We start from the raw sequence: 17,720 nt of genomic DNA on the forward strand, positions 1-17,720 counted from the left end.
AGGCATAGAAAAACATACTGGAACATGCTCCTTGCACCCAAGTGGGATGTTTCAGCTGAGGGCGCAAGGGCCACCTCAAGGCTGGCATCACTGCTCTCCTGCCAGTTTTGTGCCTAAGCATTCCCAGATGGAACCTCCTGGGTTCCAGTTTGTTCTCTTTGCTGGCATCATTGAAAAGTGCCTGTCCCCACCTACTCAACCCCCCACTCTCCAGGTATTCCAGAGCATTAAGAAGATCCCCTCTCAGTATGCTCTTCCCCAAGCTAAACAACCCCAGTTCCCTCAGCTGCTCTTCATGAAAATTGTCCTCTAGACCCTTCACCAGCGTCACTGCCCTTCTCTGGACATACTCCAGCACCTCAGTGTCCTTCTTGGGAGTGAAAGGCCCACAACTGAACCCAGTTTTCAAGGTGTGGTCTCACCAGTGCCTCGTACAGGGGGATAATTCCTGCCCTGGCTGGCCACGATTGCTGATCCAGACCAGGATGGTTTTGGCCTTCTTGGGACACCTGGGCACACTGACTCATCTTCAGCTGGCTGTAGACCAACACCTTCAGGTCCTTTCCCACCAGGCACTTTCCAGCCACTGTGCCCCAAGCCTGGAGCACTCATGGGGTTGTTTTGACCCAAGCACAGGACCTGGCACTTGGCCTTGTTGAACCTCATCCCATTGGCCTCAGCCCATCAATCCACCCTGTCCAGCTCCTTCTGCAGAGCCTGCCTACCCTCAAGCTGTGAATGCCCATCCATGATGTGCATCCCCCATGAGCCCAGTCGCCTGGTGGGGGTGACTTGGACTAGGGTACACCCTGGCTCTGCTGGGTACCCCAGCCATGCCCCTCACTGGGTGGGTGCCTGTGAGAGTGCCACATACCCCGGGGTCTGGTTGCCCCTGGATCTGCCCGCGACTGACCCACGAATATCCACAGCTAATGTCCCACGCCTGGCTGCCCCCAGTTGCATCCGCCCGTGGGCCGGTGGGTGCTCCGTGGGCGGGTGCCCCAGGGGCTGCCGTGCCGTGCCACGCCGTAACGGCGGGCGGGGATGCTACTGCCGCCGCCGGCTCCCCCGCCCGCCCCGCTCCACCGCGGCAGCCGCGCCAGACGCAGCGCGGCTCGGAACGCGCAAGGAACCTCCCGTAACCGCCGCGGCCCGGGCAGCCCCTCGCCGCGCCATGGCCCGGAACCGCCGGGAGAGGAGCAGCTGGGGTAGGCGGCGGCGGCGGGTAATCCCGCGGTGGAGGGAGGGAAGGGAGCGAAGAAGCCGGGCGGGGCGGGTCACGAACAATGCCGGGCCTGCGGCGGCCCCGCGGCCCGTTCCCCGCTCCACAGCGGGGCGGGGGGCGCGCCCGGCCCCGCCTGGGCCCGGGCCGCCGAGGCGGGGCGGGACGGGGCGGCGGCGCTGCCCTGCGGACGGGGCACTTGAGGGGGAAGGGCCGAGGGGGGCTCGGCAGTCCCAGGAGGGGCTTGAGGGGCCTGTGGGGGCGGAGGGCCGCCTCTCGTTGCTCCTTCCGTTGGGCTACACTGGCGTCTTTTACCCCTTCATGCTCCTCCCCATCCCTTCGGGGGTCTGGAGCCAAGGCGGGGGTACTCAACACCCCAGCCCAAACTCCTATGTCCGGGACAGGGGAGGCACCGCTGGCTTGTCACCGCCCTCGGCCCTGCGCCCCACACGGGGTTAGCCGCCGCCGGCAGCCTCCACTGGCCTCCGTCCTGCTCTGACACCCCTCGCCCTGTCACTGCTGTTCCCACAGCACTTGCCCACAGTCCCGGTGAGGCATGGGGTTGTCGTCTCAGCCACCACCCCGCCTCAGCTGAGCAGCAGGAGTCCTGTTCACGCCACCGTCTCCATCAGACGGAGCCATCGGCTATCCCCAAACCGCTCCTGTGGAGGGTTTTTCACATTTCTGGAGGCTGTAGGATTTTATTGGTGGGTCAGACCCTCCAGCGGAGAGGGGCCATTTTAAGTATAGCCTTTTCCCAACCCCACGGGAGCTGGCGGCAGCATCGCTGTGCTGCTGAGGAGGAGGAAGTTCTGCATCATCTTCCTGAAAAGCTTCCCATCTCTTTCAGCCTATGGCAGGCCCGGATCCACGAGTCAATTCGACTTCCCCAGTGGAACCAAAACTGGTCCCACAGGTGGGCTGCACCAAGCAAGGGAAGAGGCTTTTGGTGCCTTTTACCTGGTGTGCAGCCAGGGCCGTGGCCAAGCCTTCTGCATTCAGAGTTATCACTTTGCCACCTTCCAGTAACATGCTGCCTGTTTTGTAGGAAATCGGGTTTTATACAGCCATTTGCTGTTATTTGAGGCTGCTGAGGAGCCTGATTTGTCATTTCACCTCAGCTGTATTCCACGTGAACTCGCTCATTGCAGTATCCCCGTCTCATCAGACAGAGCAGGTGATCTGAGCTCTGATGTTTAGATACACAAATTACATTCTAATTTGTGTAAATGAGTGTAGTATTTCCCATGATAATGATTAAACAGTTCAGGGACATGCTTGTGGAAGCATTTGGATAACGGGAGCGTGTGCTTTGAACAAAAGAAGGGGGGTTGGTGGTCTCCTTTTGCAAGAGAGGGAGGATTAAATGAGCAATGCTCGTTTGATCGCTGTTGTTTTTAACTGTGACTCTTGACGAAGGTCATTAGACCCTTGGGTAAACTGGAGGGAAAACTTCCCAGTGAACACGCTGACATTCTCAGCTTTGTCTCACAGAGCTGTCAGCCCTGTCTCTGTCTGTGCGTTGAGTATTGCACACACGTACACGTACAGATCTTCAGATCTTCAGATCTTGATAGTGTGAGAACATACAAATGATGCCAGAAGGGATATAAATGGAGCACACATCATCTTTGAAAGAGTAGCCTTGGTCCTGCAAGGCAGTTAGACACATTCCTCAGTCCAAACACCGTACTTCAGTGGAATGTGATGTGTCATTGATCTAATGAACTCCTCCTTAGATTCTCTGTTAACTTTTGCAAGAATCTGGAACCATCCATGGATCCAAATGGATCTCTGTGAGAGCCTTCAGCTGCAAGCCATCCACAGATCAAAATCATACCCTGTCTTTCCATTACCTGAAGGAGGCCCAGAAGAAAGCCAGGAAGGGACTTCTTACAAGGGCTTGTAATGATAGGATGAGAGGGGATGGATTTAAGCTTGAGGAGGGCAGATTTAGAATGGCTATTAGAAAGAGATTCTTTGTCATGAGGGTGGTCAGTCATTGGAACAGGTTGCACAGGGAGGTAGTGGGTGCTTGCTCCTTGGAGGTGTTCAAGGCCAGGTTGGATGAGGCCTTGAGCAATCTGGTCTAGAGGAAGGTGTCCCTGCCCATGGCAGGGGGGTGAGAACTAAGATGATCTTGAAAGTCCCTTCCAACCCAAGCCATTCTATGCATTCCACAGAGGTTTAACCTATTCCTAGAAGGATTTCTTAGCACTTTGCCAGTCTGGTTGACATTGCAGGTGATAAGTTAGAGAGGAAAATGCCTTATTTTTTACTAGGAACCCCCCCCCCCACACACACACTTCAATAAAAGTGCATTTATACAACAGGACCTCATTGCCCTGAAAGATGTTCTTACATCCAGTGACTGCAGTATTGTTTGATGACATCAGGCCATGTGGTGACCCTTCCATTTTTCAGCCTGTCAAAGAAGGCTTTTACGCAAAACTAAGGCAGAAAGTCCTCGCTGTGTGCTAAAAATGGGCTTGTGGGTCATTAAAAATATTATTCTATTTTGAAATGGATCAAACTTTGTCCTAATTACTCCCTGGTTGGTCAGGCCTGAAAAGAGGCAACTGCTTAGCGCAACCTTTCTCCTCCTTCATTTCATGAAAATAATTTGCTTTTTTTAAAAGATCACAGAGCAAATTAGGGGGAGTGAGTGTGCAGTACTCAGAAAAAATTGCCTCTGGTCAGCTATGAAAGCTGAGTTACCCTCACAAATGTACATCCCCAGGAGCCAGTGGAGGGCTGTGTAATGCATCCAGTGTAGGATTTAGCCCTGGGCAGAAGGTTGGCATAAGGCAGAGCTTCATTTCAGCTTCTCTTACTGAATGTGCTGAGTGGTGCATAGACCTCACCTCTGCTGGTGGTTGCTGGATGAATGGGTGAGGGAGCTCCAGATGTATCATTTGGTAAGAGCAAGGGATTGGAACCTGATGATCCTTAAGATCCCTTCCAACTTAAGCCATTCTATGATTGTATGGACAGAGATGTAATCATAGAGGAACCATTGAAGGTTGGAATCAATGATCTTGAAGGTCTCTTCCAACTGAAAAAGTTCTATGATTCCATATGTCAATGATTCTGTCTCTGCTCCCAGTCACTCCTTTAAACAGCATGAAGTGGAACAAATGGTGTGAAAACTCTTCATGTTTCCCATCATGGCCCATGTTGTAATCAGAATGACCCACTCGTCAAGAATTCAGTTTCAAAAGCATAAAAGGGATTACAGAGGTTAAATATATACCTCTGGGTCAGGATTTGCAAGCTGGATGTCAGATTTAAGAGAGCTCTTAAAGAGGCTGATTGCCAGGAAGGTCTGAGCAACTATTCTGGGGAGAAGAAACTCCCTTCCAGCACAAACCAGGATGAGATCATCAATATCATGCCTCCAGGCTGCACAGCAATGGGTTAAACTGGAAAGAAAATGATGATTTTGGTAGCATTTTTTTTGGGTTAAACTAATAGAGCTAACATCCTTTCTGTTTGTCATTTGTTTTCTGACCTTTTATGGTGGATTTTCACATTCCACTTCCTGGCATTTCTTTGTGATTCTGAATGAATGCTGGGAACCTCCTGAAGAGTGAAAGCTGAGATGTTTCAGCTAGGCAGGACTTTACACAAAAAGCCACTAGATATGAAAAGATTCATAACCAAATTAGTCATTTGTAAATGAGAAAAGGAAATGAAGTGTTGGGAGTTGAGAGCTAGACACACTGCAAGCTAGAAACCCAAATGGCTAAATGTGATTCTTGGTCTTTGTGCCTCTGGTTTTGAGGCAGCAGCAACCTGGGATTTGTACCTCTGGTTTTGAGTGGTGTGGTCTGATCCATTACAAGATGAGCAGGAGCAAGACCAGCCTGCTTTTCCCCTTTTAGGAAAAGAACCAAGATGCCTTGACCCTCCTGGCAGTGGTGCCATGGTGCCCTTATCATTCTTCACGTTGTGTCCATATCACAAGAGGCTTTGGTGCTGTCTGGGTGCCTGATTAATGGAAGGGGGAAACAGTGTGTGGAGCTGGCGGTGTCTTGATGAATTCTCTGTGCCAAGCCCCTGGGTGAGAAACAGCACATGTAAAAATTGTTTACGGCCTAAGTGATGTTGACAGGCAGCAGGCCTTATATTAACTTCTCTGCACCCTCAACTGGAACCTTGTCCAGAAGAGGAGTGAGTCTGGTGCAGTGGGAGGCACAAGATGTCCCATGGATCAACCTTGAATGTCTAGAGAGACCCCAGCTCCTTTGTTCCTGCCAAAAACACTCACCATTTGCTATCTGTTGAAGGAAAGTTGAGTGTTAGGGCAGTAAAAACTAAATGCAAATTTCCCAGGTGAGGTGGAGGCTCCTGCACTCTGCCAAGCAAGGAAAACACTTTTAAAGCACTCTGTGTGCACAAACATTTTCTCCAGGGTGTCATCACCTTTCATGCTACATCCTAGGATTTCGTGGCATATTTACCAAACTTTGTTTTTAGGCAACTGTAACAAATAAAGGGTAAGAATAATTTCATGTCAGAAATGATTGCTGACAAACAGAGCAGAAAAAGTGTGCTGAGGGAGAAAGTGAGATTTTTGGGGACATCTTGAAAGATGCTTTTCAGTCATCATATCGCACCCCAGTCTGGCTGGGCTTAAATGTGGGTAAGCAAGCAAGCACAGTGTTTGTACCCGGGAAACACATAAAGGCCTTTTAGTCATGCTCTCTTTTGATGAACACAAATGGGAGTAAGTTTCTCTCTGAGAGCTGCCCGCCTTGCCTTTGAGTCAACTCATCCTGGCACACAAACTGGCATGGAGGCAGCCATGTAGCTGTTTAATGTGACCTCAAACTTCACAGAATCACAGCATGGTGGGGATTGGAAAAGACCTCTAGTCTGAAAACCCTGGTAAAGCAGGGTTTCCCACAGCAGGTTGCACAGGAGCACAATGTCCAGGAGGTTTTAGAATCTCCCCAGAAAAGGAGACTCTGCAACCTCTCTGGGCAGCCTACTCCAGGGCTCCAGCACCCTCATAGGAAAGAAGTTTTTCCTCATGTTCATTTGGAACCTCCTGAGTTCCACTTTGTGTCTGTGAAGAAAAGGAGGCTGAGGGGAAGCCTTCTCACTCTCTGCAACTATCAGAAGGGAAGCTGTCATGAGGTGGCTGTTGGTCTCCTCACAAGTAACAAGTGATACAGCAAAAGGGAGTGGCCTCAAGCTGCACCAGGAGAGGTTTGGGCTGGACATTAGGAATTATTTTTTTTCACTGTAAGGGTTATCAGGCATTGAAACAGGCTGCCCAGGGAGGTAGTTCAGTCACCATCCCTGAATGTGTTTAAAAAACATGTGGGTGTGGTGCTCAGGGATATAGCTTAGTGGTGGACTTGGTAGGGTAGGGTTAATGCTTGGACTTGATGATCTTCAAGGTCTGTTCCAAACTGAGTGGTTCCACATTCCAACCTATATGATTGTGCTTTGCCCTTTATCCTATCACTGTGGCACCACTGCAAAGACTCTGGCCCCATCCTCTTGCCCCCCACCCTCTAGCTCTTTCTGAACATTGAGAAGTTAACCTCCTCAGGCTGCTCTTCTCCAGGCTAAACAGTCCCAGGTCTCTCAGCCTTTCCTCCTCACAGAGGTGCTCCTGAAAATACGTCTACAAGAGCCTCTGTTCTTCCTGAGGCAGTTGTGTGCCTGTGTCTCTGAAGCATGCTAGCAGTGATCTCAGCCTGGAATGTCACAGCAGTAGGCATTGCTGCTCTTTCAGAGCCAGCTGAGGCTCTGCAGCTCCATGTAAGTGGTAGTAGATGTCGTCATTCCAAAGTTTCACGCTGGACTTTGGCAGTGTGATGTATCTGTTGTACCAGACAGGTTTGGTGGCTGGTAATCATCTGGGCTCTTATTTCTGTCAGCAGTCTTTTTGCACATGAAGATCCCAAACCTCTTGTGTTATCAGCTTAATCATTCATCTCCTCCTTTCCTCTGCCAAAGGGAAAAGGGGCTGAGTTGGCCATGCTCTAGCTGAAGCTGCTGTGCTGCCAGCTGGATGACTCAGGGCTGGCGGGAGGGAGGTGCACTCCACATCTTACCACTGCTCCAAAAACGCATGGTCACCAAGCCTGGCAGGCATAGCCACCACCCTGCCTGGCTCCCTGCTGCAAGCACCCTGGGGTGCAGAGGCGTGGGGTTCTCCCCAGGAGTTCGTGGGAGAGCAGATTGCACTGAAGAGTGGAAGAGTTCACCCAGCTTGGGATCTCAAAACAAGACCCAAATGACCTCCAAGCATGGCCTTTTACCTGCTGTACTTGCTTGCTGAAGGACACCGCTGAGTTTGACCATGGCTGTGACAGTGTTCTTCACCTGTTGCTAAGCAATGCCCTGCAGCTTGCTGGGTGGAGATGTTCATTGTGGGCTGTGTCTTTTGTCCATCATTTCCACAGACATCAAGAGCCTTCTTTGCACCTTGGTTCATGGCAGAGCTGTGATTGCATCTGGACATCCAGTTTGGGGAGGTGCAAGTGCCGTCATGACCAAGAAGGCCAACGGTCTCTTTGGGTACATTAAGAAGAGCGTGGCAAGCAGGTTGAGAGAGGTTTGCCTCAATCTCTACTATGCCCTAGTGAGGCCATACCTGTAATACTGTGTCTAGTTATGGGCTTCCCAATTCAATAAAAAACAGGGAAATGCTGGAGAGAGTACAGAAAAGGGCTACAAAGATGCTGAGGGGACTGGAACATCTCTCTTCTGAGGAAATAAGGAGAGAATGAGGCTTTTTAGTCTGGAGAAGAGCAGCCTGAGGGGGGAATTCATCATTGCTATCAATACTCAAAGGGTGGGTGTCAGGAGGATGGGACCAGTCTTTTTTCAGTGGTGCCCACTGACAGGACAAGAGGTAATGGGTAGAAACTTGAACATAAGAAGTTGCCTCTGAACATGAGGAGGAGTTTCTTTAATTTAAAGGTGATGGAGTACTGGAACAGGCTGCCCAGAGAGCTGGTGGAGTCTCCATCTCTGCAGACATTCGAAACGCACTTGGGTGTGTTCCTGTGTGACCTTCTCCAAGTGAACCTGCCTTGGTGGGGATTGGACTCGGTCTTCAGAAGTCCTTTCCAACCCCTACCAGTCTGTGACTCTGCCATTATGTGAAGTGATTTCCCGCTTGGGCATGGGAAGCTCTGGCTTTGCCTTCCATTTCACTGCTGCCTTGCCCAGACCACCATCCCCAGGCATAAGAAAGCACAAAACAAGGCTGAGGGAGGTAGAAGTGCTGCGTCAGGGGTGCGTGGTGCTTCTGGCTAGTGAGTGCTGCTGATAGCTAGAGCCTGGAGTTTGTCCTCCCTGGGTCTGGGGGTCCTCTAATTCCATGGTAGTGTCACTAATCCCAGCAGAGGCAGGATTGTGTGGCTCAGTGACAGCTGGATGTAAGATAAGATATAGAAAGGGGAGGTGAATGTGTGTGTGGTTAAACACTGCTCAGGAGGCTTTCTGGCCATCAGAGAGTGGGACACAGCCAAATTGCAGATCTGTGGTGGGTAAGAGAGGGCTTTACCCAGCCAGGCTTCTCTGCTTTGTCCTCTCAGAGCCTCTGTCCCCTGGGAGCACCTCAGACTCGACACTTAATGGCAGCCCCATGCTAAGGGAATTTGCTAACTCATGGCTGCACAGGCCAGGCTCCTGCAGCAGCCTGGACATTTTGGGCTGCAGCTGTGCCCTGCTGTGCATCCTTCATACAGGATCAATACAGCTTCTTGTTCTCCAACCTCCCCTCTGCCCTGGCTGGCTGCTGGGTGTGCTTTGCTTTGCTGCTTTTTTTCCTCTTTCCCTCATTAGCTGGAGCAGAGCTCTGCGCAAGCCTGTCTGGGGGAGGAGAGGGTGTCTGGTGCATGCTCAAAGCCACCCTGCCTTTCCCAGCCTCCTTGCTGGTGATCCTTGGCTGGTTGTCATGTGGCAGAGGTGGTTCAGCACGAACAGAGAGAGCAGAACTCATGTCACAGCGGCAGCCACGCTGAATGCAGTAAGTGTAAGGGAGACAGCAGCTTGCAGAGCGATGGCTTTCTTTGCCAGTGCTCTTTGTGGAGGGCAGATAAGCTTCCTGGAAGCTGAAGCTCTCTGGAGAATGTGCAGAGGGATCAAGCTTGAGTGGAAGGTCTGTTCAGAGCCTGGCTCGTGGTATTGCTAGTGGCGCTGTGACATGTTTGTAATGTAAACAGCTGAGGTAGGACACAGCTCCAGCAGGATCTGTGCCACTATCACTGCCGATCAAATGAATCCCCACAGGACTGCTGGTAAGAAACTGAGCCCCTTCCATACAAGGATGCTCCATTCTGTTCCATTGAGGGACTGGAAAGGCTGAGATATCTGGGGCTGTTTAGCCTGGAGCAGACAAGGCTGAAAGGGGATCTAATCAGTGCTTGTAAAAACGTTAAGGGTGGGTGGCAAGAAGATGGGGACAGACACTTTTCAGTGGTGCCCGGTGACAGGACAAGGGAAGTTCTTCCTCAATGTGATGAAAAACTCCTTTGTTGTGAGGGTGGCAGAGCCCTGGAGCAGGCTGCCCAAAGATATTGTGGAGTCTCCTTCTGTGGGGAGATTCCAAACTCACCTGCATGCATTCCTGTGCAACGTGCCCTGGGTGAACGTGCCTGAAAAAGAGTCTGCAAAAAAGCCAGGAGGGACATTTTACAAGGGTTTGTAGTGATAGGACAAGAGGGAATGGATTGAAGCTTGAGGAGTGGAGATTTAGACTGAGTATTAGGAAGAAATTCTTTACAGTGAGGGTGGTGAAACACTAGAACAGGTTGCCCAGGGAGGTTGTGGATGCCTCCTCACTGGAGGTGCTCAAAGCCAGGTTGGATGGGGCCTTGAGCAAACTGGTCTAGTGGAAGGTGTCCCTGCCCATGGCCAGGGTGTTGGAACTAGATGATCTTGAATGTCCCTTCCAACCCAAACCATTCTATGAATCTATGAATCAATGAATCCCCAGAGGTCCCTTCCAACCTCCACCATGCTGGGATTCTGGGATGGCAGGGAAAGAACAAGTTAAAGCTTCCTATCAAATCTCTCTTTTCTCTCCTTGCTGTTTTTCCATGCAGTAGCTTGGACTGAATGCCCTCAACCATCTCTGTATGTTGAACATTTGAATACATAGAATCACAGAATTGTTTTGGTTGGAAAAGACTTTTAAGATCCTGGCCTGCATCAAGAACAGTGTGGCCAGCAGGAGCAGGGAGGTCATTCTGCCCCTGTGCACTGCACTGGTTAGGCCACACCTTGATTCCTGTGTCCAGTTCTGGGCCCCTCAGTTTAGGAAAGATGTTGACTTGCTGGAACGAGTCCAGAGAAGGGCAACAAAGTTGGTGAGGGAGGAGAGACTGAGGGAGCCGGGGTTGCTTAGCCTGGAGAGGAGGAGACTCAGGGGTGACCTTATTGCTCTCTACAACTACCTGAAGGGAGGTTGTAGACAGACGGATCTTGGTCTCTTCTCCCAGGCAGCCAGTACCAGAACAAGAGGACACAGTCTCAGGCTGCACCAGGGGAGGTTTAGGTTGGATGTTAGGAAGAAGTTCTATACAGAGAGAGTGATTGCCCATTGGAATGGGCTGCCTGGGGAGGTGGTGGGGTCACCATCATTGGAGGTATTCAGGAGGAGACTTGATGGGGTGCTTGGTGCCATGGGTTAGTTGATTAGGTGGGTTGGATTGGTTGAGGGGTTGGACTTGATGGTCTCTTCCAACCTGTTTTTTATTATTATTATTATTATTATTATTATTATTATTATTATTATTATTATTATTATTATTATTATTATATAACACCACCATGGCCATTAAATGACATCTCTGTATTTTAGGGGAAGGGATTGAGGCCCAGGGTGCTGCTTCTGCGCTGTGTGTGCAGTGCTTGGATAGATAGGGCTCCTGGAGTCCAGGAGAGCAGAATACAGGACTGGTAAACTGTTTTCAGGCCTGGTTAGGCAGCCTTGGTTTTTGCACAGGTGATGGGTGAGGGCTGCATTTCATTCTCTGGAATGAAATGTATTTATTGTGCAAACTCATTTAAAGGGAAAAGATTACTTTATTAGTTGGTCTCTGGGAAGCAGTCAGCATTTCTCTGACCTGTTCTTCCATAGCTGAAGAAGAACAGGCTTCAGCAAGCACTCACCAAAGGTGTGTTGCATAATTAGTGGCATGTAATTTATCTCATACATTCTTCTGGAGCAGCTTAAGTACATTAGACATCGTCTGTCAGTCTCTGCACAGGCACAACATTAAGTAATGCTGATTTAATTTAATTTTAACCCTAAAGAAGGCCCAGAGCAATTGAAGAATGCTTTAGTGTTTTTTTTCCCTTAGTCTAATAAAGTGAGCTGGAAGTGCTGCTGTATTATGGGGCTGTCTGGGTGAGTCGAACCACGTTCTTGCTGCTTTCTGACAGCCCACTAAATGTGATTGCAAATTCTGCTCTCCTTCACCTTTCCACTTTGAATCACCATATGGAAAAGAGACGTGCATTCCAGCCTGCTTTAGAGTCATGGAAATGAGCTGTTATGAAATGGGGAAGAGGAACTGTGTGCTGGCCATCGCTGGATGAGCAGCTGGAGAATTGACGTAACTGCCAGGCGCCGGGAGAAAGCCTGACAGAGAGGAGGAGTCAAGTCAGAAAATGAGTGAAACAAGTCTGTTTAGGAAAGCTGAGGGCTCCTTCCTTTCCTTTTTGGCCAGATGATGTTTTGCCCTTGCCAGGTACAACTTCCTTTCAAAGCAGAAAGGCCAATTGATTGCCAGCACTATGCAGCCATCTTATAAAATCATCTCTGGCTCTCCAGCGTGGCTGATAATCTCCTAACCAGAACAGAGGAGTTCTGCCACATGGAAATAAGTATGAAAGATAGTTTTGTCTGCAGATGGTAGACCTGAAAGTAGCAAAGGTAACAGGGCTGAAATTAGTTCAGAGACATGCTTAATATAGTGGCTTTTCTCCTGATAGTTCCATTGAGCTGGGAAACCAACATATCCTGCCTGTAACACTTTGTATTGTGCCCCTGTGTGGCACAAACAGCCTGGCTTTCCTGGTGTTCAAGTGGCAAAAGCAAGGATCTCCCCTAGGAGGCCACAGCTGATCTGGATTGTTACTTCTCTCTGCAGATATTCTCCCAAAATCCCAGAATCCCAGCATGGTGGGGGTTGGAAGGGACCTCTGGAAATCATCCGGTCCAGTCCCCTGCTAAAGCAGGGGCACCCACAGCAGCTTGCCCAAGATCACAATGTCCAGGTGTCTTTGGAATCTCTCCAGAGAAGGAGACTCCACAACCCCTCTGGGCAGCCTGCACAGCAAAGAAGTAATTCCTCGTGTTCACACGGAATCTCCTGGATTCCAGTCTGTGCCCATGGCCCTTTGTCCTATCACTGGGCATCATGGAAAAGAGTCTGTCCCCATCATCTTGCCCTCCCCACTTTAGATATTGATCATCATTGAGAAGATCCCCTCTCAGCCTTCTCCAGTCTAAACAGCCCCAGCTCTCTCAGCCTTGTGTCTCACAATACCTGCTAAAAATTGTGCTTCTTAGAGATTCAGATCTTTTGAAGGGACAGCACAATCTCTCCTCCTCTGCATTGGTTGTTGCTTTTTCCAGCAGCTGAGCTGGAAGGAGAGGAAGATGTGGGAGATCCCATCCAGGCACTAGCAGCAGCAGAGGAGGGATCTGGCACCAACTGTCCCTCAGCTAGCAGGATGGGAGGGACATTCCTCAGTTCCTTGTCATGGTGCTTGGATCCTTGACCAGGATTGTCTGAGCTGGAGGCATCCATGCTGCTGTTTCCCAGCGCTTGAAGCCCACAGACAGCAGAGTTTGTGCCCATCTTGGTACCTAGCTGGGTGCTTTGTGAGCAGCTCTCATTACTGCTAGTGTCAGATGAGTAGAATGCTTGTCCCTTCACCTTCTGTGTGCCCAGAGGTGGGACTTCCCTGGTGCGAGGAGGTGGCACAGCTATTTCACCCACACTCCCGCAGGCTTGACTAGAGTCCGAAATGTTTTGATTTAATGTGGTTTACACATTTTTTCCTGCCTCTGCCATGAGTCACATCCTATACAAGGATCCCTCCACTGTCCTTTCTGTGCAGCTGTAAAAGGAAAGAAAAATTGGCCTCGGCTTGAACAGGGCATTGGGAAACACCACAGGAGAGGAAATGCTCCCCGTCCTAGATTATATGTGGCACTTCCAGCATGGCACTGCTCAAAAAGCCCACAGGAGCCTGTGGCCTTTTGGCACATGGCCACACTTAGATGTTGAGAAGATCTCAGCGCTGGGCATAGTGTTTGGTGTGTGCAGCAAGAGGACTGACTGCACTCAGAGACTTTCATTTTCCAAGTCATTTGGTGATGCATGCCTAGATCATGGGTTCATGTGTTTGAAATAGGAAGACTTTTCTTTCCTCTGGAGGCTCCTAAGTATTGACACAGAGCAGAGGTTGGTGTCTGAAGGGAGGTTGGTGGCTGAAGGGAGTTTGGTGCTGCTGGTCCCTGGCTGTTGAAGTCTGGTGGAGAATCCAGCTTTTCAGAGGCTTTGGGACTTTCGTTCTGTTGAAAAAACAGCCTTCGAGCATCAGAAAGAAAAGATCTTTGTCTTTCAACTGGGGGGAAAGAAAGCTCATAGTATATATCCAAGAGGCACCAGAAATCCCCTAGCAACCAGGCTTAATGATCCTGATATTTCATTGCAGGATCATAGGAAATCAGAAACTCACACAAAAGCACTGCTGTTATTGCACAGATGAAGTTTCTGCCGGAGGCTTCCTTACAAAGAGGCCCAGAACAGGCAAACTCTTTTCCTCTTGGTATTTCTGTCTTGCCTTTTAGCCTGTGCACACACAGTCCTTGTACTCTGAAGCTGCTGGGACTGGCTGAAAACGGGTTCCCCGAGGTCAGGGTCTTAAACAGAGACTGAGGAGGTTTAACTTGAGGCTACCAAGTTTGGAAAGTTACAGCCTGAGCCAAGGAACCAGGAAGTTCCTGTAGCAGTGTGGAGGAAGTTTCCATCACACGTTCCCTTCCCTGTCAGTGAAGGGATTTCACGTGGCTGTAGGTGATCTGACCGGCACCATCAATCACCTTCAGCATCTCTTTCCTGTGCTGGGAAGTTTGAACTCAAGGAAAGGAAAACTACTGGAGCTCACCCTGCTCGCTGCAAACCCAGGACTGCAGTGTGTCACTGGATGGAAGGTCTTAAAAGGCTTCCATCTCCTGTATTGCAGCAGGTACACAAAGCATCCCAGATGGACCATGAGGCCGTTAAGCGCTGTTGTCATCTCATCTGCCTTGCTCTGCTCAAGCTAACCGAGTCCAGTTTTTTCTCCTTTTACAGCTGCACAGAAAGGACAGTGGAAGGATCCTTGTATAGGATGTGAGTTATGGCAGAGGCAAGAGAGAATGTGTAAATCCAATAAAATCTAAACATTTCTGATTCTAGTCAAGCCACCAGGGGTGCAGGTGAGAGAGCTGTGCCACTTCCCATGGGTGATGCGTGTCTCTGGCATGCTGCTGAGTGTTGATGCAGTGACCAAATGCTGGGTCCCTGCCTGTCCCTTCCAAAGACTCCTCCTGCAGCATCTTGTTGCTTCTCCCCTGTCCCAAAGGGGAGATAAGGCCCTCTTATAAGGCTGTATGAACACTATACAGCTTATGCAGCACTCACCTAGGTGTGCTGCACAGGGAACCTTGCTCTTTCCAACTGGAAAGGCGAGCAGGGCCTGTGCTTTCCGTGTGTTTTCCAGTTAGGAGTGAAAAAATGGCTTTTATGAGGATGGACAGGTATCTTCATGGCCTGGTTCCTGCTGGGGCTGGCTTGGGGGTGCCCATCAATGAGGTTGATGTCAGAAGTGGCAGATTACATTCAGAGCATTAGTGCAGGCTGCAAATGGAGCAGGACTCTGCTGTTGCTACAGAAACAGTGCAGGATGTATAAAGGCAGCATTCCTTTGATGGAACATGAGGTACTTAAGACACCTCAGCATGAATGCTGCATCCATTTTTGAGACAACCTTCAGGAAGGACCTGGTGAGGAGTGTCCAGAGGAGAGCAGTTAGTTGCCTAGGCAATGTGGTCGGAAAGGGTGATTGAGGAGCTTGGACGTTTCTTTTTTGGCAGAGAAAATCTAAGGGAGCTGTTGTGGCAGTGTTGGTGTGTGTAAGAAGTTTTTGCAGGCAGGAAGAGAGTGATCTGTTCTCTATGTCTGATCTTGTAGGACTAAAAATAATGGGTGTGTTGTGTGAAGGGGGATTCCAGCAGGGAGCTCTTTGCCTGCAGGAAAGGAACATCTGCCTGTGGACAGATGGCCCTAGAGTGTCTGGAGTCTCCATGTGATGTCTGAGGACAGGTTTGACAGACATCTGCTCTGAATGGTGCTGTTTAGGCTGGATATTTGGGCTAGCTGGCTTGTTACCACTCTGTTCAGCCCTGCTGTCTGTGGTTCTGCACTTTGCAGAAGAAGAAGAAACCTAACACAACCACAGAATGGTTTGGGTTGGAAGGGACCTCAAAGGTCATCTAGCTCCAACCTGCCTTCCGTGGGCAGGGACACTTCCCACTAGACCAGGTTGCTCAAAGCCCCATCCAACCTGAGCTTGACCGCTTCCAAGGACGGAGCCGCCGCAGCTTCTCTGGGCAGCCTGTTCCAACAGCACTTGTTTCACTTGTTCACACAGGTAGCTTTGCGGACAAGGCTTACGAGTGGAGCTCAGAGGAGGAGGAGTCTGTGAGGAAGGCAGGACCTGTGCAGGTGCTCATTGTCAAAGATGACCATTCCTTTGAACTGGATGAAGCTGCACTCAACCGCATCCTCCTCTCAGAGGCTGTCAGAGACAAAGAGGTCGTGGCTGTCTCCGTTGCTGGAGCTTTTAGGAAAGGAAAATCATTCCTGATGGACTTCATGCTGCGGTACATGTACAATAAGGTATGGCTCCAGCTCAGGTGGCTCTTCCCAGGGCTATGGTGCTGCTGCTCATTGCTCCCAGGTACCATCCAGGGGTGAGCTGGATAGCACACTGGTTTGGTGCTCTGGGAATGCTCAAGCCTCTCATTAGCATAGAATCATGGAACTGTTTTGTAATGGGTTGGGGCAGGTCCCCTCCCCACCACAGGCAGAAATAACGACTCAGGCAAACGGATTGCAAAAGTGATGAAAGTTTAAATAGAAAGCGGTGAATGTTACAGAAAACCCAAAGCGCAGTGACAAAGAAAGATCCCATCCCCACCTGAGGGTGCATGCAAAACCCCCAGGGCTCCTTCTTCCCCCTCCCTCTGCTGGGCTAGTCTCAGCTGGCCAGGCCTGAGACTGCCCATCCCCCTGTGGCCTTGGGCCCAATCAGGCCCATGGCCGGGAGATCTCTCCCCCAGTTACCAAGTCTCGGAGAGGGAAGGAAAGAGGAAGTGCCAGACTCCGCACTGGATCTTATAGTGGTGCAAAGAATTATGGTAGGAAATACACAATTTCCTGTGTCCATCCCTCTGGGCTGGACTTCTGGACACAGGAAGTGAATGCACCAGGGGGGCACCCAGCTCAAACTACAACATGTTTAGATTGGAAAAGACCTCCAAGATCATTGATTCCAACCATCAACCTAACACCACCATGGCCATTAAACCACCACAAAATAAAATAGAGCAGATTCTTCCACAGCCCTGTGCACCAGGACTGTGGTGCATTGGACTCTTAACTTTGGAGCAGAGATGTTCACACTTTCTGCCCTGTGGGAAACCTCTCTGATAAGGGCTGCCCTCCTCCAGTGCTGGGGTGGAGGCAGCACAGAAGAAAAGTGTAAAACCAAAGTGAGATGAGATGTCCATCAACAACTTCTGTTCCTACCTGCAGGAAGCAGTAGACTGGGTTGGAGATTACAATGAGCCTCTGACTGGTTTCTCCTGGAGAGGTGGGTCTGAGCGGGAGACGACCGGCATTCAGATATGGAGCGAGGTTTTCCTGGTGGACAAGCCTGATGGTACAAAGGTGTGTGCTTCCCTGCTGCTGGGCAGCTCATGTTTCTCCTCCAGCTTTTGTAAGACTCTTCTGCCTTGGCTTAGGTGGCTGAAACACCTGTGCAAGTTTAGAGAAGTTCTCCAGTACCATAGCCCTCTAACTGTGGGAATCCCAGAGTTTATTCCTCTGCTGTTCCCAGGGATCTTGAATCTGAGGACCTTGCAAACTACTCCCCTTTCCTGGAGCAGTAGCTGTAAAATGGGGTGTCCTCATTCAGAGTGGTCAAATGCAATGCAAACTGCATTTTGGGGCATCCTGAAAATTCAGCTTACAGCCAGGGCTGTTCATATTCCTGGACTCTTTCATAAGGAGCCCAACACCAAAGTCACACTGGATTATTCACAGCGTGGCTGCTAATACTGCCTGAATTTGGGTTAAGGTGCAGAACTCTGCTGTCTTTGGCTTCTGTGCCATGAAGCTAATGCAGACTCAGGAAAAGACCCATCTGCACTGACAGCCAGTGCCTGAGGAGCAAAGTGGTTCCC

The 17,720-nt window shown here is 50.2% G+C and overlaps 1 protein-coding gene across 2 annotated transcripts in view; it reads left to right on the top strand.

Moving 5' to 3' along the window:
• The first annotated feature begins 1,038 nt into the window (after positions 1–1,038).
• ATL1 (atlastin GTPase 1) overlaps positions 1,039–17,720 on the top strand; it is a 40,758-nt gene continuing 24,076 nt past the window's right edge. For both annotated transcript variants that reach the window (XM_054161640.1, XM_054161641.1), the window contains exons 1-3: positions 1,039–1,208; positions 15,905–16,152; positions 17,071–17,205. In XM_054161640.1, the coding sequence (XP_054017615.1) occupies positions 1,175–1,208; positions 15,905–16,152; positions 17,071–17,205 (417 nt within the window). In that variant the 5' untranslated portion in view covers positions 1,039–1,174. The remainder of the gene's footprint in view (positions 1,209–15,904; positions 16,153–17,070; positions 17,206–17,720) is intronic.

This window comes from Dryobates pubescens, chromosome 5 (assembly GCF_014839835.1).
Source record: "Dryobates pubescens isolate bDryPub1 chromosome 5, bDryPub1.pri, whole genome shotgun sequence".
Classification (NCBI taxonomy): Eukaryota; Metazoa; Chordata; class Aves; order Piciformes; family Picidae; genus Dryobates; species Dryobates pubescens.